This window comes from Leptonotus elevatus, chromosome 2, assembly GCF_054856555.1.
Source record: "Leptonotus elevatus isolate MCC_2025b chromosome 2, RoL_Lele_1.0, whole genome shotgun sequence".
Taxonomy (NCBI): Eukaryota; Metazoa; Chordata; class Actinopteri; order Syngnathiformes; family Syngnathidae; genus Leptonotus; species Leptonotus elevatus.
Genome location: NC_141240.1, coordinates 10,596,557 through 10,622,047, shown reverse-complemented (window position 1 = coordinate 10,622,047; position 25,491 = coordinate 10,596,557). Strand labels below are relative to the sequence as shown.

Here is a 25,491-nt window from a genome sequence, read left to right as displayed (position 1 = left end):
CAGGACGCCGGCCCTTGAGGACCGAGTTTGCCCACCCCTGCTTTAGACCATCATGACACACATTGACCATTCACCTGCTAATCAAACAGACTATAAGGTAAAGTCCTATTGGCCTAATTTTTATTTCAAGAAATGTTCATCCAAAATTCAAAGTCAAGGATAACAATAAAAGCTCTATACCTTTCTATAGTTAACTATAATAAGCAATAACCTCTCCCACCCCATCACGGGTTATGCAGTCCTGTGGTTTAACAGATTTTTTATTTATTTTTATTTTTAGTACAGTTAACCATTTTGGTATAACTATTGAACTGATTGTAATTCAGTATTCAGTTTGAGACGGTGTAAATTTGAAAGAACAAAAACAGGAAGTATTTCAGCACAACCTAGCTTTTGTTGAAAATTCTTGAATGTCATCCTTTGTAATCCTGATTTTTATGCCTTCAGAAAGCCCGACTGTAGGTTCATTTTATAGTGCTAATATTGTATGAACATGAACAAATACGCCGAATAAGAAACACAAAATTGACACAAACAATTGAAGTACATAAAATGTGTTTATTTTGTTTGAAGTCATAATTTTCTTAGCATTGTAAATCTATTTTTCAAATAGAAAGCATTCTTTACAGCATCAGGCAGGAAATGTCTCACTTTGTACACCTTTTGATCAGGAGCGGGAAGAGGCGTGTTGTGTCACGCTAGCACGCTGTGGTAGTGTGGTGGATACACGGTTAGATTTAGTGCAGTTATTGCATTACAAAGCAACCATCCCCAAAAAGAAGTAGTGCAAATTTTTTCTCTTTTTTTTCCGCTACTCACACTAAAAAGGAAGTCCAGATGGTGTAAGGCGTTTCATTTTTCAACGTTAGGCTTAGTATTGCATACAGAATAAGACATAGGAAATTAAATGATAACCTTGTAAAAATTGTGCTTCATAAATTGGAAATTAACTGCAACTGCTTCATCAGTTGTTTAATCATTGGTCCACTCTGGCAAAATAGAACGAAAATAGCTAATTGTTGAACTAAGACATGCAGGACATCATTCATCAATCTGATTTGGAGACCATTTTCATTGGCGGACTTTCAAAGTGCGACGAGTGAGTGAGTGAGTGCCCAGCTCAACTTGAACGTGAGGGAGTGAGTAAGAGTGCTGTTAGTTCTAAGTGGAGAAGGAAACCGCCCCAAAGACGACTATCACTGCAAGACAACGGGCAGAACCAGAAACGATGCATAACTAAAATACTTAACGGTCAAAAGAATCAGAATTCATGCAGCACTTGCATAGTTTTTTTGTCTTTTTTTTCTCAATCATGCTGTTTTTTTCTTTTCAAAATATACATACAACACTAGATACATGTGCGACATAGAAGCAGTAACCAATTAATTCCTTAAATCAGCTGGTATGGACCCTGTGAGATGCTCGCAGGTTGATGACGTTAATGTAGCACTAAGGAACTTTTCAACCTTGATAAAATATTTTCAGAACTCTTCGACTTAAAACTAGTTGAATGGTACCTTTGCCATAGCCTGAGGGGGTCTGTATCATTTTTACTGGCACGACGCAACTTTGAGGAGGATGGTAGGAACACTGCTATGCAAAAAACTACAAATGTGCTGACTGCTTTATGGCATACGTCAAAAGCTACTCCGGATGAAAGGCCAGTCAATGATCAACACTGGCGTGAGTTAAAAAAAACGATAAAATGCGCTTGTCCTCATGGGAAATGTGGTCTTCCTTCAGACATAACAATACCGCTTTTGTCCATATGGCACCGCCATAATCAATGTAAACGGTAAGTTCCTTAGTGTTGCATAAATGTCATGTCACGGGCAGGTGCTACAGCTGTGAGTCCTTAGCCGCACGCTTGTCACATGGAGCCGAGGGACACCTGAGGGTCGGCCGCGGTAAAACTGCAGTACGCAAAGTGGGCGCGATGATTAAGGAGAGAATATCGGAACCCGGGGATGCTACAATCAAAGGATGTGCTACAATCGGACGACAGGGTGGTTCAGGGGAGACACCCTGAGGCATGCAAACGTACATTCTGGTGCTTCATGTGTGGGGACGGGTCAATGTAAACAAGCAATTAGGGCACCAACATTCCTTTTTTTCTTTTTTTTTGTAACGTGTTTACATTCTCTGTGCCCATTAGCTTTTTCGAGGTGTTAGCGAATGATTGTGCAATAGCAGAGAGAGAGTGATGCGCTGGTGGTGACAGGCATGTACTGCAGCTTCACACTCCCAATGTCCAAAAATGACAAAACGTGGGTGGCGGCGTGTATCCGAAACAAGCGGCCAAATCAAGAAGCAACTAAACTAAGTGCCCGTTCATATTTACATGATCCAAAAAAATGCATTAGTATCTCCCATCTGTGGATTCTACAGTAAACATTCCTACATAAATTTCGCCTTAAAGATCATTCAGCTCCTGTCCGGGCATCAATGTGCAAATGTTACTCTAGTCACACATGCAACAGTAAAGATACCTAAACATGTTTCACTTTAAGGCCAGTATACTGCACGTATATGGAGACATACTACAACAGGCAAAGCAGCGCAAGTTTGCCTGAAGACATTCCATTGCAGAGTAGCCCTGTTGACAATCTGCCCGGAGATGTCAAAATGTCCCCTGTGATGCCCTAAAAATAGATCTGGACTTGTGGATTCCTCAGTAGGTGTCTCGAGGCCAAGGGCGGCTGCGCTGGCGGTTGTTCCTCTGGTTGTGACCCTGCCGGGCTTCACTTTGAAGCAGCCTGTCCTGTGACTCGTGGCTGTTGGCGTTGTGGCCGCCGGCGTGCCCCCGGTGGGCGGGGTACATGCCCCTGTATGTGCGGCCGTGGCAAGGAGAGGCGTACTCATCCTCCTCCTCTTCCTCGTCTTCTTCTCCGCCCCGTCGGCACGGGCTCCCCCTCTGGCCGTGAGACAGGGAGTCGCTGGCCTCGTCCGATGGCATGAGACTGTCCTGCTCCAAGGGGGAGACGGCTTCCTCGCCCGCCTCTTCTTCCCCCTCCTCTTCCTCTTCCTGCTCCTCAGCCTCCCTTCCCACAGCCTCACTAGGCTGCGGCTGATTCTTGTTCTGGAAGGGCAAAAGGAGGGTGACTCGCGTGGTACAACTCGACAACAAAGTGGCTTCACAGTCACACGTCCTGTTCGTGACAGCTTTTGTCACGTCAATGTTTTGGTGGATGCAAACAAAGGAGGGTGACAAAAGAATGCAAACACCATGAGAGAAAGGACTTACTGCTAAACCACGTGTGATAAAGTAAAGGCATACGAATAAATAAAAACAGTTATATGTGCAGCTTATTTATTTATTTATTTTTACTGCATACCGTGTGTTTTGTCTCTTACGGAGCCACTAAAGGGATTGACCGCAAACAACCTAATTAAACTATTCATTTGTGTGTTTTTTTTTTAAATAACATGAAAGAAGATAGAGACACCATTTTAGCCAAGACAAACTGTGACCTGTGTTCAGGGCATAATAATAAGTTGTAAACATTGCGTTGGTGGCCGTGTTAATGCGCTATACCGCTAAAATGTGTAATTTGACGGCTTGTGAATGCTGCGTCCATGAGTAAATACAGAATGGAATCTCTATGAGCGCTCGTATTAGGGGTTGGGTATGATTACATTTTCTGTCAGTATGTCTTGTGTCTTATAGCTACCTACCAAGCTAGCGAGGTAGCTAGCTAGCTATCTTTGTGTATTTTGAGTGTCACAGACAAGATGAGACTGGTTTAAATTATGAATAAAAAAAATAATATGTGTCCATTAAAAGTGATAAATGATAAGTTTTGTTCGAGTTCAAGTATGTCCTTTTCAACAAAGTGTTTGCAAAGTTTTGTCTGTGTGCACACATTGTTACAACAACGTAACGGTGGAGATGGCGAGAATGGGGAGAGAATCACGTCGAGTACATTTTACTTTAAACAGTCTATTTGGTCCCACTGTAAACAGAGTCAATTTTACACTTGGAAGAGAATAAAATAATGAGTCAATTTGACTCAAAATTATTTTCAATGTGTATGAGAGAATTGGCAAATTGCAGTTGTCTCATGACAAAAAACTTTTTTTTTTAACCCTCAGAAAGTAAATTTTGGAAGGATTTTTTTTTAGTACACTTACTAGTTTATTAAAAAAAAAAAGAGTTGAGGAACGAACTCATGACCTTCAGCTTGGGGAGACTCTATCACCTGAGCTCTGCCACTCCTACTGTTTGCTAATAAATATCCAACACCCAGTAGGAGCGGCATTGCTCAGGGAGTGAAAGATTAGCTGTCTCCCAACCTGAAGTTGTGGGTTTGTTCCTCAAACCCTTAAGTGACTTTATTTTTATTTATTTTATAAACTAGTAAAATTTCATCAAAATCTCTCCTTGCAAAATTTGCTAAAATTCCTGAGTGAAAAGTCTTTAATAGTTTTTTTCATGGGATAGGCAAATTCTCTCATACACCGTAAAAATAATTTGGGTAAAATTGACTCTGAATATTTTACTCTCTTCCAAGTATACATTTTACTCTGTTAAAGTGGGACCAAATAGACTCTTTTTTTGAGTAAAATTTACTTTACAACTTTAAAGTGTAGATGGCATAAGTGTTAGTGTATTGTACACATACTGTATTGTGGTCTTATTACTATTATTGTGTAACAGGAAGTACACACATTCCCGATAGCGTCATGTGCCACCGTGAGAGCTGGCACATTTATGTGGCATGCGTGGAAACGGATCAACAGACAAGAAGGAATAATGAGGAAATTCTGCCAAATGACACGCAAGTTTAGTCATTTTCGGCTCCATGTGTCATTCATTGCGGTCAATTCCAAGTGTTGATTCCCTTGAGAACGTCAACTCAAGGAGAGGAGGAAGGATGCGGCGCACGAATAAAACACTGTCATCGCCATGTTGGGCTCAGGTGTTACTAGGTGTATGTGTGTGTGTGAGTTGTATATACCCCCAATACTCACCCCAGCTGGTAAAGCCATCATTCAATTAATTCCTGTATTTCAGAAAATGTTAAGCATGGATGAGCGAGAGGACACACAAGCGAAGACAATTATATCAAAAACACAAGAGTGAGAACTGGAAGACGTTGAAAACAGCGACAACATAACACAAAATGTCTGGACGCGGGGCAGACAAGATCAGTGAAGAGCAGCTCACCTGGAGGCTGGACATGGCGGACGGCGGGGTCATCAGACTCTGCTCTAAAAGAGGATTAAGAGGGGTGGTGCCTGGGAGATGAGTGGCCCGCCAGTATATCTCCAGGTATTCAGCCAAATGCTCACAAGCATCCTCCAGCTGGTTTTCATCCAAAATGACATCAAACAAATCCTACGGGCAGAAGTGTAATACGAGTATATTGAAGTAAAGCACACCTATGGCATCACCAACTATCTATCTATCTATCTATCTATCTATCTATCTATCTATCTATCTATCTATCTATCTATCTATCTATCTATCTATCTATCTATCTATCTATCTATCTATCTATCTATCTATCTATCTATCCATCCATCCATCCATCCATCCATCCATCCATCCATCCATCCATCCATCCATCCATCCATCCATCATTTCCGGTTGACATTAAATGGCAAAATGGCCGCCCCTTGAGAATGACAAAAACGGATGGATTTTGCTGCTTTATTCCTATTTCACAAATGCAGTATAAATCAGCAGTACCGTGTTTAGACTAGTGGGGCTGCATAGAACATTTTATTGTGAAGAAAATTTGACTTGACTTCTACTTTAATTCCATTTAAAGAATTATTATTATTATTATTTTTTTAAATGTGAGCGTACTTTGCGAACTGTAAATGTTAACGTAGCCATCCTGTTGTGTTTGTTTCTTAACGATGTTCATGGGTCAATGTGACCCGTTCTAATGTTTAATAATCAAAAGATATCACATAAGGCAATGCAATGTTTTTAATATTTAAAAAATTAAAACCGAAGGTGAGGAGACAAAGTTGAACCTGAGTTCCCGGTTACTTTACCCATCTTTGATTGTTCTCAACTATGCAGTTGTGGTCTGCTACAGGTAGTTTGGGTTCATGCACATATTTTCCCAGTTTCTATGTTACATACCTTGTTATTCATTAATTTGTTTTAGCCCTCCAATCAACTCGTGACCCGCCCTTGTGTTCCACCAAGAGTGGCTCTTTGTTGTAATTAGCGCTCCTGTTTCTGCTCATTCCTTTTTTAGAGTATTGATTTCCCTGTCATCTCGGTGTGTAATTCCCGCTGTTCTCTTGAGTCAATGAAATATTTATTTCATTTCTGCTCGCCCTGCTCTGCCTTGTGTATTTGGCATTGCCACCACTCATTTTGACAGCGACTAGAATACATGCAAGTATTTCTGGTGGGAATGACATTTTGGTATTTTTGTGATTAGCAATTACAGAAGCTAAGATATGTAAAAACTATCAACTCTGATTTACCATCTGTTTGTCATTCAAACATCTATGAGGGATGCATTCTAAAACACTCCAACTAAATATATTACTGTGAAATATGAATATGGGCTCTTTCTTAATGTGCTGTATATCATTCATTCATTTTCTATACCACATATCCCCATTAGGGTCGCAGTTGTGTTGGAAACGCAGTGTACACCATGGACTGGTCGCCAGTCGAACCCAAACGGTAAATATTTAACCAGCCTGTAAATTGGAGCTCATTCAAATATTCTGACAAGAAATGTCAGTCGACTTACGGGGGGGCACTGAGAGAGTTTGTCTGCAGCCATCAGCTGCACGTTCAGGTGCTTGCTCTGAGACTTCCCCCTGGACTTGATCAGCCTCTGGAGCACCTAAGTGGAGCCAAAAGAGCAGAATTTGTTTCCATGGCGTTAGAAAAGAGAGTTTTTGTTGGCGGTACCTTTGGTGAGGAGACTTTAACGTAGACAACGATGGGTGCGAGGGAGGTTTTGGCGAGCTGTGCGGGATGGTTGATGGTGTCCGCATCCAAGACCACCAGCTGCAACGTTTTGGCGAGTTCAAATATCCTCTCGATCTCACTCTGAACCTCCGCTACAAAAACCCCCCCCACAAGTTCAGTCCTTAAACTTTTGTCCATCAAAAAATTCCCCTCTTTTAATGATTCTTTACCTATACTGGAGCGAGTGTTGGACCTCTCCATTATGGGTCTTTTATTGAGGACGGATCTTTTAGCTAGGGACAAGTCGGCAGTGACGCGGGTGATTGAGATTCTGCAGTTTCAATGGAAATGGCAAAAACATTGTGGGCACCATTGACTAAATCAGAGATACAGCAAACGATCACTTCTCTGACGTCAACTGACCTCCCTTCAAATCTGTGTTTCAGGAAGTCAAAAAGGGCTTTCTGCATCATATCTGTAACCTGTGAGAAAGAGAAAAAATTATAGTGCAAATTAGTGTTCATTTCATCAACAAAAGTGCAACAAAAATAATTTCGTCAACACATTTTTCACTGGACGAAAGCTAAACTAGACTAGACTAAAACCCTCATTAATAAACGATAACTGGGACTAAATCCGTATGCATTTTTGTCGACTATTGAAGACAGGACGAAAACTTCCCTTGATAAAAACTGGACTAAAATCTATGGGACAGTCCATGAACAAAAACGAGATGAAAATTAGATGATTTAGTAAAATCTTGTCTCTGCTAATCTGTCACATGTGACACACAGTGACACACCCCCTTTCAAATCTGCAGCTCGCCAGTGCAACATGTAAAAACATTGGAACAGACTGGAGGTTAACAAAGGTTAAACAAACAAAAGGAAATTATATATAAAAAAAGGAAATTATAGTTAACGTAACTTTAATCCAACGGCTATTACGTTCCAACAATAATGTTAATCCGACCGCTAACTAATGTTGGCTAATTTACTAGCTTGTAGCATGGAGCCATAGTAGCCACTTGTTTATATACTGTAATTGTGTGTGAAGTTGTTTTTCATCAAAAAGATGAGAGAACATTTCAGGTAAAATAGTTTCAGATCCGAAATGTTCAACATAATCTGCTGGGGGGAAAAAATTGACAGTTTCTGTTGACTAAAACTAGACGAATAAAATTATGCTTGTTTGGACTAAAATAAAGACTAAAATGCTATCTTTATAGTCGACTAAAAATGGACTAAATAAAAACGGGATGAGGTTGGCTAACTATAACGAACACTAACAAGCGTGATTGAAACTGGACTAAAACTGAGACTAAATTTAAAAATGGTGGATAAAATTAACACTAGTGCAAAATGATTAGCCAGAGGTTAAATATGGCACGCTGACCTCATAACCCTTGAGTGACGGTCCGACGAGGACCACCGGCCTCATGGACGGCACCACATCGTATGGAGGGACATGTTCCTGCCACGCACAAGGCAAGGTAAAAGTTGAAAGAGATGACAATTTCACAGGAGGGTAGCGGAAAAGGATGGGCAGATGAAATTGGGGAAAAGACAACCACAGAAAATGTAAAAAAGGAGACTAATAAGCAAACCTACCTGTTTTTGCCTCTGTTTTGCTTTCGAAAACAAAAAGGCGATTAAGTTGATTCAGATAAAACACCGGCAGCGGTCTGACAAACAGGCTGCATGTGTAATACTTACATTCACCTGCAGATGGTGGTGTGGTCCTCCAGTTCCCAGTCACCATGTCTCCTAAACTGGACGAGTTGCCTCCTGATTTCCTGCAATGCCAAACCACAGTATTACATAAAATCCATTGACTTAAAGAAAATTGACAAAAATGTTTGTACTTTGATACCCCTAATTCATATGCACACTTCATTTGTACTTAATTATTTATTATTATTATAAACGGTGTTTTGTTTAGGTTCCATTCTGCTTTGTTTATTACTGCCCTATTTCTGTCAATCCTTGTACTCTGATACATGCACTGTCTTCGCAGGAGCAATTACTGCCCACTGGTAATAATCCTGATTCTGAAATAACTCTGCAAAAGGCAAAGTACCTCTGTTTCTGCTCTTGCTTGAGTCTCATTGCCTCCAGTCGCAGTGGGCTGGGGATGAATGCGATGTCCGCTCCTTCTTTGACGAGCCGGCCGATCCACCAGTCATTACTGTACTTCTGTTAAATTGACAACTGTTTCAGCATCACACAAATGTGTAGGTGTGTAAGAAGGAATATCAATCACTGACTTCTTTGATGTGCAGGAAGTCTTTGGCATCAAAGTTGACTGCAGCTCCTTGGACAGGACAGTCCTCATCCAGAGCTCCACAGTAACTCACATTTGTCTTTACTGCAAACGCTACAGGTTTGGACTGAAACAAATACAAAATAAAAAAGAAGTTGCCTGGTGTGAATAATATGATAGGCACATATGACAACATGGACTGAATGTGTTGGGAACTTGGCCCCCTAAAATTATTTACTGCACAAGAAACTCTTTTGCTTCCAAAAAAAAAAAAGTAGCAACATTTAAATTTGTTGAGGAATGCTTTGCGCGATTTGCACCCCCCCGTTATATTTTAGGATCATTGACGGATTGTCCGATGACCCCCATTTTATGAATTATCACGTGGTGCGACCAAAAGGAAATAACCAATTTGGCACTTTTATTTTGAAATAAATTTGAGGAGTTTGTATCATCCACAAGACAGCCAAGAACTCATATGGGAGCAGCTATCAAGTTTGTCTCACAGCTATGTAAAAAAGCTACCACTTTAGTTATGTTGTAGTCATATTTGGACACATTTGGTATGGCCTGAAAAAAAACACAATATTAATTTGGTCCAACAAATATATTTTTTCACTATAATTTTAATTCTGTGGCTTACTAGCTTGTTTTATTTAGATGTCTAATTGATAGCCTCATTACTTTGATTTCAGTTGGAAATATTATGTGGTCTGACCAAATCAGATCAAATATTTCCATGATAGATGTATGTCCTAAATTGTAGATAATAGTAAAATTGTAAAAAAAAAAAAAAAGTAAATAATAATAATAAAGAACTAGACTAAGTGCAATTTCTGTAGAAATTGCATGGAAATTGCATGAATGCTAAGCTAAATGCTTATGAACTAAATTGAAAGATAAATTATGTGAAAATAACAAAGTTTTAATTGTAGTTGAAAGATAAATGAACTTGAATTTTGAATATAGAACGCAATAATATAGAAACAAAATTTAATAATGACAAGTGACAAGTAATGAATGTGAAATAATTTGACAATGATTAGTATTTAATATTGCATTTGTACTAAAGAGCTGTCCAAGCGGGGTTTGAACCCAGGTACTCATTGGTCTCAGGTAACTGCTCTAACTATGGAGCCATTTCTGCCGTTTGCTTTCAGAATTCCCTCAATAAATATTCTATGTGTTTTCATAACAAATTAACCACTGGCTCTAGTAAAATCTTTTCCAACAATGACCCATTATAAAAGAGTCATAAAAAAGTTTTTGTTTGGGTTCGGGAATCTTGTTTTAATGTAAAGTTGAACCATTTTCCCATTCTGTATTACATGCATCTCTAATCTTATAAATTTAACAGAATCAATACACAAATCTGCTGCACATGCCAAAACAAATAATGAGCAAAAATACCCAACTATGAATTCATAATGATTCCAAATTGCCGGGAACAATTCTGTTTCCTGGTATGAAATCAGTGGCTATCGTACCTTAGCTCTGTCGAGCTGAAGTTGTGCCTGGCGCTCGGCTTCACGCCGATACGCCTCGCGATCCTCCTCTGCTGACAGGTCGGAATCCGACGGTCTACTGGTATAGGAATCAGCCGACCCCTGGTGCGAGGGAATGCAAGAGTCTTTATGCAGTCATTTCCTCATTTGCATTGCGACACCAGTTCTAGCGTGTGCTGTATTTGGTGCTGCTGTGTTCCTTTGCAAGTGTCTGTTCACCCCAAACACGCTCATGAGGGAGCGTTGTGTGTATGTACAGCACAATGTGCTGCTCTCCCACATCCTCTGGAAGACCAAATATAGCACAAAGGAGGAAACTGCTTTCTCTTCTCGCCTGCTTGGCCCCATTCCATCCCAGCATCCCCCACAGTGCAGTACATATACATCCTTTTTTTTTTGCCCTGTTTATTCTCCAAAGACATCCATTTCCTCATTAGCTAAATATATGCCTACCATCATTTTTCACTCCTAGTAGTTTGAGGACACATCCCAATTTGGCTTGTGTGTGTTGAAAACAACAGATCAAACAAAGACAAACTTTATTTTGTGCTGCAAATGGGTTCAGTATTCTCAAAATTTAAATAAATAAATAAATAAATAAAAATGAAACGGTGTTCATCATCTTCTTGGTTTTCACTACAAGACAAAAACTTCCATCATGTTCCCTACTGTATACAGACACAACAAGAGACTGAGTGACTCCCCCCCCCAAAAATGAGGCCCAAATAAGGAGACCTGCAAATTAGACATGCTCTGCCCATCTGAAAGCCCATCATCTCGTATCGCCAGCCAGCTAGCGATCACCTCTCCTCCTTGTGCGTTTGCCTATGTTAGATAACAAGGTCTGATTTCTTGCTCTCATAAGCTCCGCAAAGCAACACTGCACCAGCGCCAGGCGGCACTGGATGAATAAAAGGAGAATGAGGTGGATGATTGGAGTCAACCGTTGGACATATTACTGAGAGAAGACTGTTTACAAGCTCTTAAGAATGGCCATGACTGACAGATGGATAGAGACGAGAGAGTCATTAACGATTTATAAGCGAGATAAGCGTGGTTATCTCGCGGGGAGGTAATAGAATGCGGTGAAGAAATGGCGTGAGATTGGGATGTCTATCATTGTTTGACTAGCAAACTGGTTTGACACAAATATTCATCACCATGGGCGTTTCTAGCTCATGCACGCCTAAAATGTAAGAGATTTTGCAGAATGTAATTGTTTATGTTGTTATGTAGGAGTTATCTGACACTTTTTTCTAGCTAGGAAACATTGTGGTCAGAGACAGAACCACTGTCCTCCCTTTGAATGGAATGGGCAGACGCTAGCTGTATGTCCTTGCACATCTGTTAATATCAGCGTAAGTGCTACAACAAAATGGTGAAATTTATCTAGCCTGGTCAGGATCACAGCACCCTTAAACGTTTGACCCTATATCGCCACTGTTCATCACTACTATTGGTGCTGATTTTTTCCAGCCAATAACTTACTCTAGGACACGGGTGTTAAACTCATTTATGGGCCGTCCTATATTTCGAGCTGCGAATCAGCAGACAGGAGCCCACACGTTGTCTCAAAATCACACAGGAGTGAAAGGTACCAGCCCACACATAATCAGGCCATAAATCTCTTATGTTAACTGTCACACCAATATCCTTACAGGCCATTATATGTAGCACTGACTGCCTGGCTTTGTTACTCAGGGTGTCACCAAGTTACAATAATTTAATGTCAAGAGTAGCAAAACTTTAATCCACGAATATAAACAATAAACAATATAACTATATTAAACCTTGTCTGTACAAAAATAACAAATAAAAGAGGCAAAACACAATCACAAGTGTAACAGCAACAAAGCATGATGGGAAAGCCTCCTACAATTACCGTTGCTCTCTTCAAGTTAGCGTCTGTCAGCTCATAGTGTGCCTCAGAAGTGGCGAGAACACATTTCAAAATAAGAGTACTAACAGGAAGTACAGTGTTAGCTGCCTTAATCTAGCTGGTTTAACTTAATTTAGTAAGTGTGTCGTATAAAACGTCTTAACCCATTTAATGTACATTTGCTTATTGGTTTCTTTATGTCTTTTCTTTTGGCCCATTTTATGTTCACATACTTGTTCAAATAAACAAATACCATGCTCTTGTATTGTAAGAGCATTCAATTGTAAATTAAAATTTTAATCAAATGCAATATGAATATCGTTAGAGGGAATGCTCATCTATTTTACATTGATCCACAAACTGTAAAATTGTGTATGCTCATTAAAATGTTAACTAAAGTGGGCCGGTCTGAGCCCTGAAACTCCAAGGCTGAAAATGAGTCCCAGTCCGGCCCTGGTCGTAATTCATTGTCAAAACATGACATGTGTATAGCTTTCTGCTACACAATGCCATAAATCACAGGGCGGTTGCATCAATATCAAAGTCCTGATGTGTCAATTGATCAATCTGAGGAGGAGGAGGAGGAAGGTGGTCTGGGGGAAAAACAAGGGGATGGAATTGGAAGAAAGAAAAGCGGGTGGAGAGAGGAATGAAGGGAACAAAAGCGCCATTGAAAGGTGAAGAAGATCCTGCTAATGCTACAATGATGAGGGCGCGATGACATTGCTCACGATGTTGGGAGTCATTTGCTGGTAACTGGTCCCTCCCTCTCCGTACACTCCAGTACATGCTGCATGCAGACTGACTGAAGCGAGCCTCTCCCCACCCACATGATCGGAGGCAGACACCAGCGACCTCATCTAATCCCAACAAGCTATTTGCAACTTGTTCCAAAAACTTCTTAGTAGGAGAAGAGACTATTGAAGGCCTAGCAACATTCAGTCCCACTTATGGCAGCATGCTGCTGCAGAAATGAGTCATACGCCACAGCTCCTCCATGGACACCCCACCCCACCACAGACAAGAAACTATCTGCTCTGTTGGGGGAAAATGGCCTCCCTATGCATTCAACGCATTTTGTCAGATCACCTATGGGTGCCACCTCCTGTGTGGAGAGACGAGGTCATGACTGAGAGGGGTTCGTGTGAGCATGGAACCCACGCGTCAAGTCGCCTGGGGACTTTTTACAGGGAACATTGTGAATATTTCACGCCATTGCAATATTTTCATGCGAGCTGGAGGTTGTCATTAAGCCCCCCCAACTGCGATCAGGATAACTAATGTTCCCTCCTGAAGAAGGTGTCTGCTCAGCCTTTTTTCCCCTCCCCTTTTTCTTGCAGCTGCCCCACTTCCTTGTGTAAACGCTTCTTGCCACAGAAAACAGAAACAAGTTCACATGTTAGAGCAACAAAGAAAATAGCAACAATATAAGGAGTTTCAGTCTTTTGTTAACATTAGCTCAGTAAAACCGCATACCTCCTGTCGGGATCATGTCTCTATAAACGATAAACAGCCCTCCTCCTAAACTGGGACACATCAAATGAAATACATCTTGGAAACAACCAAACCAGCGAATAATAACGAACGGCCTCGACAGGACATCATCAAATTAGCAGAGATGCTGCACTTCACCAAATCTTAATTTGGGTCTCTTACATGTGCTTGACCCCAAAACTTTAATTACAATTTGAGCCTCTGGAGGGCTTTTTCATCTAACATTGTCATATTTAAAAAAATTGTTGCCCTCTTCCGATCAAAGTAAAAACTACAACTAAGCAGACATCAATGACCAACAATGCCATTAACTCATTATGACAAAAATAATCATTTAGAACAGGCAAAAACATGGAAAGGCCAGCCTCCTATGACCTCTTTAGAACCTGAATCAGATATTTAGATGGCACAAAATGGCCTCCATATATCTCAATGACTGCATTCTTAATCTAAATTTCTCCTCGTGCCAGAAACCAAAGTAGTCTGTAATAACAAAAATGAGTAAAAATGTTTTTCTATTTGTATGTTATGGACCCTCGTGTTCTGGCCAGGTCACTCTGGCAAAAAAGAGATCGTAAATCTCAGTTTGTTTGTTTGTTTTTAACTCGGTTTAACAAAAGTCAAGAAGAAGCGAGCGAAGTAATGGAAATGTTTTCTTACCTGCCGTTTGATGAAACTAGATGTTGTGTCTGAGGAAGTGCTGCCATCCGAACGTTTGAAGCGGCTCTTGCGTTTTGGCAACTTCCTGGGCAGCTGTGGGCAAACATCGGATGAATATTCCAATACTCCTCGACCAATATCAGACATACAGTATACTGTGCTGTACGCTTTGCTTCTTGGGGTTGTTGATGCTTATGTGCAATCCTTTTCGCAAATTATGAGAAAAAGTATTGTGCAGCATACCCCTTATTTCTTACATTCTTTCTGTTATTGCAATGGTGATCAAGGATCAGCGACTTCAGTGGGCTGTAATATTTATGGAGCAGCCATGTGAGTGTGTGTGTGCGTGTGTGCGAGTTTGTGGTCATTTATTCACCTGAAACCTATTACAAATTCCATACCCTTCACCTAAATCGAATACTTCAGAATCCCAATAGTCGTGAAGTTGTCAGGAGACCCGAGGAGTGATCAAAGAAAAGAGAGAAAAGTGAAATCCAGCACCGACCAGACACCACCTACTACACACAGGGTTACAAACCAGAATCTTTCACCAACCCCACAAGCATATAAATTCCAACAAATTAGAGCGACCTCAAGAGACCAAAGGAAAGACTAAAGAAAGAAAGGAAGGATAGATGAACCAGAGTGAAATCCACAGACATCAGCCTCCACTGATTCAGCGACCAGAGAAAGAAGCAGATTGTGTTTGAATTTCGGTAGATGCTGGTGTGGTGGATGTGGCATGCATTAAAACCTCCAGCAAAGAGGGGAGCCATCGACCCTGGCCAGGTCAGGGCAAGCACAACACCCCCAGGGCCCCCCAGGCCTCGGCAGCGCCAGGGCACAACCCCCGGCCGGAGAGCAAACCCAGGAGCCCGGAACGCCCCCCACCCCAACGCGGCCCACGCCCCCAGCCCAACGCAGCAGAACGGGCCACGGCAGGCCCACCAGGTACCCCACCGGCCCACAGCCCCCGCTCCCCCCACTCCCCCACCCCACATCCGCCACCCACCACAGCCCACCCCCAGCACCCCCCACCCAGCCACCTGTACTACCGCCCCCAAGGAGTGTGTTATGTGCCTTATGTGTCTATTAACAAAGTGTATTGTGCAAAACTAGTGGAGTGAGTTAAGAGGAGCGACCAGCGGGGCCTCTCCCAACCCGGCGGGGGCAGGAGGCGCCCCCGCCTCCAGCTAGTTAGACATTTATGAAACCAAAATACGTATATAATACAAATCCGGGCCAATTAAGTTGTGAGGTTGTGTAATACATAAATAGTGAACAATTGATGAACATGACTGCTTTCTTTAAAAAACAAAATACAATTCTCTCACTTTGAATTTGATGCCTGCAACACACTCCCAAAAACCTGGGAAGGGGCAACAAAAGACTGAGAAAGTTGAGCAAAGCTAAAACAAACGAACACTTGTTTGGAACATTCCACAGGTGAACAGGTTCATTGGAAACAAGAGGCTGACATGATTGGGTGAAAAAAAAGAGCCTCCTGAAAGGCTCAGTTGTCCACGAGCAAGATAGGGGCGGCGAGGTTCACCACTTTGTGAATTACTGTGTGAGCAAATAATCCAACAGTTGAACTGTTTTTCTCAACATATACTTACAAGAAATTTGGGGATTTCATCATTTACAGTCCATATCCATAATATCATCAAAATATTTTGAGAATTTGGAGAACATATACTATGAGTTTGGAGCAAAATCTGCTGTCATTCAAGCAATGCCATTTTCAAGGAGACCCTGCTTATTTCAGTAAGAAAATGCCAGGCCACATTCTGCATGTTACAGCGACGTGGCTTAGTAGTAAAAGAGTGCCAGTAGTCGGGTTTCCATCCAATTGTTTGGAATTTGTTAAGCAAATTTGTTGAAAATGCGCAAAATGGACATGCGACTTAAGAAGAAGAAGACCAGGAAGTGATGAGTATCAGTTTGCTTTTGTAATTCTTGATAAACCGTAGCGTTTCTTTGCTGTTTTCCATCTAAAATAGCATTAAGCTAGCTTCTTTAATTAATTCCAAAAAGATTTCTGTTTTGTCGTCCCCCCAAACATACCTTACTTTATTATCCGACATTGCTTTGGGACTACAAACGTACGTGTGACGTAATATCCGGTCAAAACGTGCGACGTGTGTCCAGTCTTGCCAGCGGTTATTCGCAAAACCTGTTTCCATAGCCAAAATTCGCATTTTCCTTTTTTGCTTTATGCTTCAAAATCCACCCCATCTAAGCGTAAAAACTTTTTGGTGAATTTTGGGCCATTTTTTTCCCCCGAATTTCCATTCAGTTTTATTTTTGCATTTCTTGAAAATTCAAATAAAAATGGGTGGATGGAAACCCAACTATTGACAGACTGGCCTGCCAGCAGTCCAGACCTGCCTCTCATTGAACATGTGTGGCACATTATGAAGCAAAAAATATGACAATAGAGCCCCCTGGACTGTTGAGCAACTGAAGATTGTCCATCAAGCAAGAATGCGAAATAATTTTACCTACAACGCTTTAACAATTTGTGTCCTCAGGTCCCAAATGTTTATTGAGTGTTGTTAAAAAGAAAGGTGATGTGATAAAGTGGTAAACATGCTACTGTCACAGCTTTTTTTGGAACATGTTGCAGGCATGGAATTTAAGTAAAGTATATATATATAAAAAAATATATATATATACATTTGATCAGATTGAACATTTAACCCCTTAAAGTAACACTAAGGAAATTTTAGTCTGCGTTGAATATGGCGGCGTCATATGAACAAAAGCGATATTGTCGTGGCTGAAGGAAGACCACATTTCCTATGAGGACAAGCACATTGCATCGTTTTTTAGCTCACACCAGCAAGTGAAATCCGGGCCACTGCTGGAGCTCTGCGTTTGAGCACTCCTCTGAATGGCCACGCAAGCTATCCATTCCTCAATAAACATTTGAAACAAAATGGCTCCTTGCCGCAAGAAATCGTGCTGGTGGAGGGGAGGAGAGGGAACAAGAGAGAGGAAAGAAAAAGAAAAAAATGAGAAGCGGCTCGCAAACCGGGGACTTGCTGCTTACAGGGAAAGCACGCTAAGCACTACACCATTCGTTCAGTTAGGTACAACAGCACAAGTCTCAGCCAGAACAGATTTTAAGACGGCCAATTGTCATTCATTTTGCCATTGCAAATGCCATAATTAATTGCTTTAAATTCATTTGGACCGAATGTTTACTTATAAAGTCTACTTTTGTCACTGTCCCATGGAGAGAAAGTGGGCGTGCGTTTAGTCCACACAGGCGGTTCGTTGGTGGCTCCGCACCTAATGACGTCAAAAAGTGATCACTCGTTTTCTCAGGTTGGGAGGGGCTGGTGCTTGGAGAGCAGAATGACCTAGAATTTCTCATAGAGGGGTGAATGGAGGAAAACACAACTTAGGTCATGTTTTTGGTGAGGAATTTGCATTTTAACATGGCTAAAAGCTCCAAAAAGTTGATTTTTCATATTACTGTCCCGTTCCTCATATTATATAATATGAAAATATTTTATTAAGGTTGAAAAGTTCCTTAATGCTACTTTAACGTTCCATATTGTGGTATATTCAATTGTATATAGATTGAAAAAAATATGCAAATTGTTGTACTGTATTTTGTTTTATTCACGTTTTGCACAGTAAAAAATGGGGTAGCACGGACTATTGGTTAGTAGCACATCTGCTGCACAGTTCTGGGGTTCGACATTTGAATCTCAACTTGGGCCTTCCTGTGTGGAGTTTGCATTTTCTTCCCATGCGTGTGTGGCTTTTCTCTGGCATCCACATTCCAAAAACATGCTCGATGGAGACTCTATACTGTAGTGGGCATAGCTGTGAATGTTTGTATTCGCCCTGCGACCGACTCTTGCCCACTTTCAACTTGGAATGGCTTCAGCTCACATGTGATACTAATGAGATGGATGGACATTATAAATGATTGCAACCTTTCAAAAGAGTTTTCATGCAAAATAATTTGAATCGCCAAGAGAGCAAATGTTAATCCAATTTCCAATATTGAACTAAGTACTTTTCAGTCAGCTTGTCTACAAACAATTTCCATTTCTATAACCATCTCAACTTAGTGCCAGGTTGACAAAGCACTTTTATAGCCCTAATCACATAACTGTATATTTGGTTAAAAATAACTCACCAATATTGCACTTGTTTTGATATTTTGAGATTGAATGATTCAAGCATTTTGATCACCTATTAAGACAATTTAAGCCATCAAAATCTGACAGTTAACCTAGTATATGCTAATTCATGTTGACGTTGGCATTAAACAGTCAATTTTTTTTTAAGTGGCAGTACCTGATTCAAACACAAAACCCAGATATCATCTTGAACCATGTAGCCTCTTTTAGAGCAGCTGAGTGGAAAAGAGCTGCTGTTTTCTTGAACTGCAGCTTTCCTCAAATCACAAATTAAGACTGCAAGAGGATGGATGCAGGCTGATACGGCACTTAGCTGTTTGGTTAATATTAATAATAATAATAAAAATAATAAATCAATCAGTAAGCTTAAATGCCACAGGCCCAGCAGATGGAGGCTACAGGTGAAGCAGATTAACACGGGAGTGTTTGCTTCTTTCACAGTCGCAAAAAGACGCTGTAAATGATACACAATAAGCATCAACTGCACCAATATTGTAAAATTGTGTGAAAAGATGTCCATCATAATGACAGTCCCTTTAAATAATGCAGTTTTTTTTTGTCGACCGAGCATCAACTGCAGTTTCCGTAAAAAAAATATAAAAAAAAGAAGAAGAAAGAAAGTAGCCAAATGCCAAAAATGCGACACCTTCATTTTCAATCCTAGCCACAACGAGCCATCCTCGTCGCGTCAACCCTCCGAACCTACCTGGAAATAGTGCGACTGGGGGCCGCTTTCCACAGCCGAGAGCGGGTCTACGGGCGGAGTGGACATGGTGACGGCGGCGGGCACCGCGGAGCGTGAGCGGGGGCGCGGGGAGGAGGCGAGATGAACGCGGACATGGGTTACTGGAGGTGGAGGGAGGCAGTAGGCGACCGCAAGCACATCGAAATCCGCGATGCAAACGAGCGTAGGAGCCACAAAACGATGGCGAGGCGATCAGTTGTCAGAGCCGTGCAAAAAACAAAAAAAAAAAAACAACGACAAAAAAAACCCATGTGACAGTGGTAGCAGCAAAGGAGAGAAGCTGTAATGACGCGCCTTTGGGACTGAAGCGGAGGCTGCCAGCAGGTCCGTACTAAGTGTCTCAATGCTGGGGGTGTCCACGCTGCTTTATCTGGATGAAAAATACCTCCACACGGCAATCAAGACATGCCGTTAGAATCATTTACCTTTTAAATTTTAATTCCTTTTGTATATGTATTCAGCTATTTAACATGGCGGATGTGATAAATTGAATATTTGATGATGTGGTTCACATATGGTTTGATAACATCTTTTCATTTCAGATGCTAATTTATACTATTTTACTTATAATTTCTCCTCCAAAATGTAATCTCCCAGCAGCACGTAGCCTACATGACTTATTATACAATTTACAGTAGCCTAAGTGACCATGAATTTGGTACCAAGGCCTTCAGTGACAGTTGGTTGCCTGACTAGTCGCACCATTCACCAAGCAAAGTGCAAAAAAAATAAAAATAAAATAAAGACAGTTAGTGACTTTTTGCCGAGCACAGCAGAATCTATTGATCTGCTAATCAGTACAATCCTGTATTCAGGTTTTGAGGCTACACATACAATATACTGTCCTGTATTGTTGATATCTTTATCTTTTTTTTAATTGAACCACAAAAACGCGTTGAAGCCGAGAGCCACAAAGATGAAGAAAAAAAAACTAAAAACGTGTAACAATTAAGAGAGAGTGGCTATCTGGAGACGGTTGTAGCCAATGATCAATCCCCTCATTGGCTTATGCAGAGACTGCACCTGTGCATTTCAGAAACAGGAACTCTCCACAGGTACATATTACATATATGACATTATAAAAAAAGGATGGAAGTGTAGGCTACTGATACCAGGTGTCGGTATTCGGTGTCGGTATTCGGTGCCGATTCCAGCCATATTTTAACGTATCGGTAACTCATGCGGAGTTGTAACCAGTATTGGTGCCCTCTTGTGGCCATTTTATGAACAGGAACCTAAGGCATACACGTCTGACAGATATCCATTAAGATGCAATTTTTGTAAGTATATGTGAGAAAAAAATAAAAAATTGTCGTTAATTTTATGCAATTTTAAGGAAAAATATGACTGTATAGAGGTCTTTGTTAAAGTAACTGTCATTATGTATTTTGGAACTTTTATGTATCAAAAATACTAGTGGCGTCGTGGTTTCAGTCTGAAAAAAAAGTGGTATAGAACATCCCTAATTATAAATATAGTTCACACAGGATATTTTCTCTGAACTGAGTCTATTTGGTCTCACTCTAAATAGAGTAAAATTCACACTTGGAAGAGAGTTAAAAAATAAAATAAAAAGTTATTCAAGGGTTGGGGAACAAACCCACAACTTCAGTGTTAGTATATCACTTGTGTCAGCTGGAATCTTCGTCACTAAGACCAAAAACAACGTTTTTGATGTCCTCTTGGATATAAGCAAACAGGAGGAGGAGCATAGCTCAAGCTGAATGTTGTGAGTTTGTTCCTCAACCCTTGACTGACTTTTATTTTATTTTTTCAGTTCTTTATTCCAAGTGTAAATTTGGTCCCCATTTAATTTACATAATTTACTGTTCAGTATTATTATATGAAAACAATACCAATGTATATACAATGTGTTGGCACAGTTTGGAGATGGCCGCCAGCCACTTATGCCTAAACTCCAGAATTTTTTTTTTTTTTAAAGCTATGCATTTTTGATAGGCTGTTACACCTGTGATGTAGCAAAAATGTTCACCATTGATTCAAATGTTAAATTACAGCGAAACCAGTGGCGGAAAGTGGATCTATCAGTCATGGAAATTTGTTTCACTTTCGTGGGCTTAAAGCCCCCTCTCAATATCACCACTATCATGTCGCAGCTGTAGAATTGATCAACAAAAACCCAACCCAACAATGAAACGGTTCCAAAACAACATTTATCTAGTGACGCGACAAAAATATTGACAAAAAAAACTGTAAATAAAATCATCACACTCACAGATGCTGACTATTAAATGTAATGTGTGCAGAAGCTTCTCATGTTTTGATGCAAGACTCAAATGAAGCTCATTGATAAGAGTAAAAGACCAAAACAGCATCAGGTGCCCAGTTTAGAAAAAGAAGAAAGAAAGAAGAGGAGAAAGTGTCAAAAGAAAAAGGTATGTAGATATGAGTGATATGAGTGGACAGCAGGACCGCTATAGGCTATTTATTAGCATATTGCTAATATGTTGCTAAGCCACAGACTAATGCTGCATTGGAGGACTTCGGAAGACGGACTTTGCCGAATTCATACCAAGAAGTGAGCACGGGAACGCCCCTTTGAACTCGGAAATCCGTGTTGCAAAGACGGGTCCGAGACTGATCAGAAATCTGTTGTAATGTAATTCTCTGTCTTTCCAAGTTTTTTGTTCATAAGAATAGGATTTTGAAATCATCTCCCAAATTTTTGTAAGTGAATTCAGTTCATATTTGAAATCTCTGAAATTAATAAATGATACCAAAGCAAAACAATATATGAGTATTTAAAATAATTCCCTACTGAATTGTGTAATGTCTAAGATCTAAATGTTTTTCATCCCTTGTGTACTATTTTCACTTTTTTTGGTTGAGGGGGGGGGGGGGGTGGTTTCATATTTCTGTAATTCGTAATTCATTATTATTATTATTATTGGATTTATAATTTGTATTGATGGATCCATACACGATGTTCCTTTTTGCAATCCCTCTATGTTGTTTTGATACATGCAAACAAAAACTTTACTCTTGCCATATTTGTCATGTAAATTACAATAAAGTAAAATCCAATGAAATATCACCGTCACTCGACAATGGCACACGAACATATTTTTCTATTTATTATAGCCTTAATTTAGTTATTCGAAAAAAGTAACTTTATATAACTCAACGTAATTTCGAACGACTGTGTTAACCAGAACAACAAACAATTTATCCGAATGAGCCATCTTTGTTGTTCACATTCGCTTTGAGGTCGGAGCTGGGAGATTCCAAGTGGGATGTGTCCGACTTCCCACCTTCCATGAATGCAGCATGAGACGTCTGTATTTGGTGGGGATGTGCGTTACCACTTTTTTTTCTTCCTCCAGACCAATACCAGTATGAGTACTCAACTCGTATGTATATGATACCAATACCAAGGACTGATACCACTAGTACTTCTGATACATAAAATATCACTCATAGAGATATTTAAGAAAGATGTTTATATCTCAATATAGCGTTTTTCTTTTAAAATTAATGTCAATATTCTTCAAATGTTCAGTAAATAGCTACAAGAGGCAGCCAATACCAGTATCGCTACCTGGCATAGGTAACAACGCCCATTCCTAGTATTTGGTATTTAGTTTTTTTTTTTTTAAATGAGGCATCATGTCATGCAAATAATTTCACCCACAGGCAACCTAGTTCAGTTTATGTTTGCAACACAAGTGCAAATAAATATAAACGACCTGACTGTGGACTTACATTTTTTTTTTATTCCTATATACCATATACTAAATTAAATAACTCTCACATGCATTGACATGACATTTTGTAAGCTACAAGTGATATTGCTTTATTAACAAACAGGATGTTAACAAATGTTAACAAAATGTGTATTATGGTCATTTTAATTGGGTAACTGATTCATGCGTGATGTCAGTGTGATCTAACTTACATTATATTGTCACGATTGGCTGTGGTTTTGGACACAAGTGTGGGGAGGCAGAGCGAGGAGGCCGAGGTAAAGTCCAAAACAAAAGGGTTTTATTAAATAAACAAAAACAAGGTGATGCACAAGGTGGCATGACAAGGAAACAACAAAAACAACAAAGTCCTAAATTGAAGCAAACTCAAGTGGCATGACGAGGAACTGGCAAGACATGGAAGAAACGACAAAATGTGGAAACGACAATGGACCGACACAGACTGGACAAACACAACAGACTAAGGCTTCGTTCCTCAAACAAATCTCATACACACAGAAGCATTTCTAGACTTGCGTGTGTCCAAAAGAAGACGCTGAGGACGTTTAACGGCTGTAATGTGTATGCCAAGTCTGGAGTGGCGCTGTAGCGCAGCCACAGGGAGTTAACGGAAAGCGTAGAAGAAGAATCAGCGAAGAAGACAAACACTTTTTTTTCTAACTTTATTGCAATCTACAGAAAAAAACATGGCTTTGCATGTATCGAAACAACATGCAAAAGACAAACACAGGAGAAGTGACAATGGCGGGTGATTAAAGTACAACACCGCTTGTTGAACGTGGGAATAAAGAAGCAAAATATTTTGCTGCAAAAGCATAAGCAAGCTAAGGAGGCTGCGCAAAACGACTACGACACGGCTATCCGCCATTGTTGTTGACAAAATGACAGTTAGTGCCAGTCACGCGAGAATTGGCGCATACGTCATCAATGTGCGACGATGCGTCGTCATCGAGCTGCGACCATTACGTGATCGCTGGAGGAGTATCCTGCGTATGGTGTCCAGACGGACGCGTACGGGGCGCGTTTTGAAATCTTTCCACTCTGGAGCCCGGTTTCAAAAGTGATCGGTTTCAAGCTCCGAAACCGCGCCATCGTGTGGACGAACGGCCTGAACGGTCAGAAACTTGTGAGGATAAATTTAAATTGTCTTTCGTGTGGACGGGGCCTAAATACAACAACACTAATGAGACACACCTGGGGAAACACAATTGGCTGAGGGCACTGATTGGTCACACACACTGGGAAGGGAAGAAACACACAGGTGGACGTGATCAGACATAACGAGACAAGGGGAGAAATCAGGAACACATGACAAACACCAACAACAGACAAAAACAACAAACACACCCATAATAAACAAAACCCCTACAAAACCAAAACATAACATATATTGTATCTTAATTGTACATTCAGGGGCAATTCTGAAATATTTGGGTGCTGGAGCACCCATTGGCCACTTGCATAGTAGCCACAGACATGGTCCTAGAGGGCCGGAGTCCTGCAGGTTTTGAAGGTTTCACACATCCAACACAAGCTGATTCCAATTAACAGGATCATGTATCAGGCTTATGCAGAGCTTGCTGATGAGCTGATCATATAATCAGCTGTGTTGGAGAAGGGCAACATGCAAAACCTGCAGAACTCCGGCCCTCGATGCCCACCTCTGTCCAAGAGTCTGATGAGGAGCAATCTATCATTTTTTCTTTATTAGAAACACCTCCATTAGAAATCCACCCAAATCCTGTGCACGAGGATGAGCTTCTGTCTGCTGACCCTGCTAAATGGCCTTCAGTTTAGGCTGACATGATTCGGACACAGCTGGCTTGTAGAGAACCAAGTGAGGAACCTGCTTACTTTGCTTTCCCCATGAATGAGTTGGATGGAAAAAGTTGTCATCACCAGTATTTCAAAAAGACATTGGTTAATGGTGAAAAGTTTCCCAGAAGCTGGTTTTGTCTATTCAGAGAAAACAGCAGCTTTTTCTGCTTCTGCTGCAAACTTTTCTCTAAAAAAAGACAATTAATTTATCAAGCTCAGGTCTGACAGACAGAAAACATGCAAGTTCATTGCTCACCTCTCCACCTCAACTTCGTTAAAAAATGGAAAGCACTGGCACATTTTTGCATTTAAGATGATCTATCCTGCCATCCATTTTCTTAACCCCTTAAT

The 25,491-nt window shown here is 40.6% G+C and overlaps 1 protein-coding gene across 3 annotated transcripts; it reads right to left on the bottom strand.

Annotated features, from left to right (window-relative positions):
* Window positions 1-538: 538 nt before the first annotated feature.
* Window positions 539-19,916, bottom strand: LOC147178393 (voltage-dependent L-type calcium channel subunit beta-4-like). Of its 3 annotated transcripts, none has more exons than XM_086067289.1 (14): window positions 19,559-19,915; window positions 14,690-14,782; window positions 10,639-10,758; window positions 9,156-9,278; window positions 8,969-9,084; window positions 8,605-8,684; window positions 8,500-8,519; window positions 8,285-8,362; window positions 7,313-7,371; window positions 7,120-7,220; window positions 6,890-7,041; window positions 6,726-6,821; window positions 5,168-5,338; window positions 539-3,079 (listed from the first exon to the last, which is right to left on the bottom strand). In XM_086067289.1, the coding sequence occupies exons 1-14, from the start codon at window positions 19,622-19,624 to the stop codon at window positions 2,672-2,674; spliced, it is 1,683 nt and encodes a 560-aa protein (XP_085923415.1). In that variant the 5' UTR covers window positions 19,625-19,915; the 3' UTR covers window positions 539-2,671. The 3 variants fall into 3 exon arrangements, with proteins under 3 accessions (XP_085923415.1, XP_085923414.1, XP_085923416.1); XM_086067290.1 differs by adding an exon at window positions 4,972-5,003 and having other exon boundaries at window positions 2,936-3,079; window positions 6,890-7,220; window positions 19,559-19,916; XM_086067288.1 differs by having other exon boundaries at window positions 6,890-7,220; window positions 19,559-19,916.
* Window positions 19,917-25,491: the final 5,575 nt, after the last annotated feature.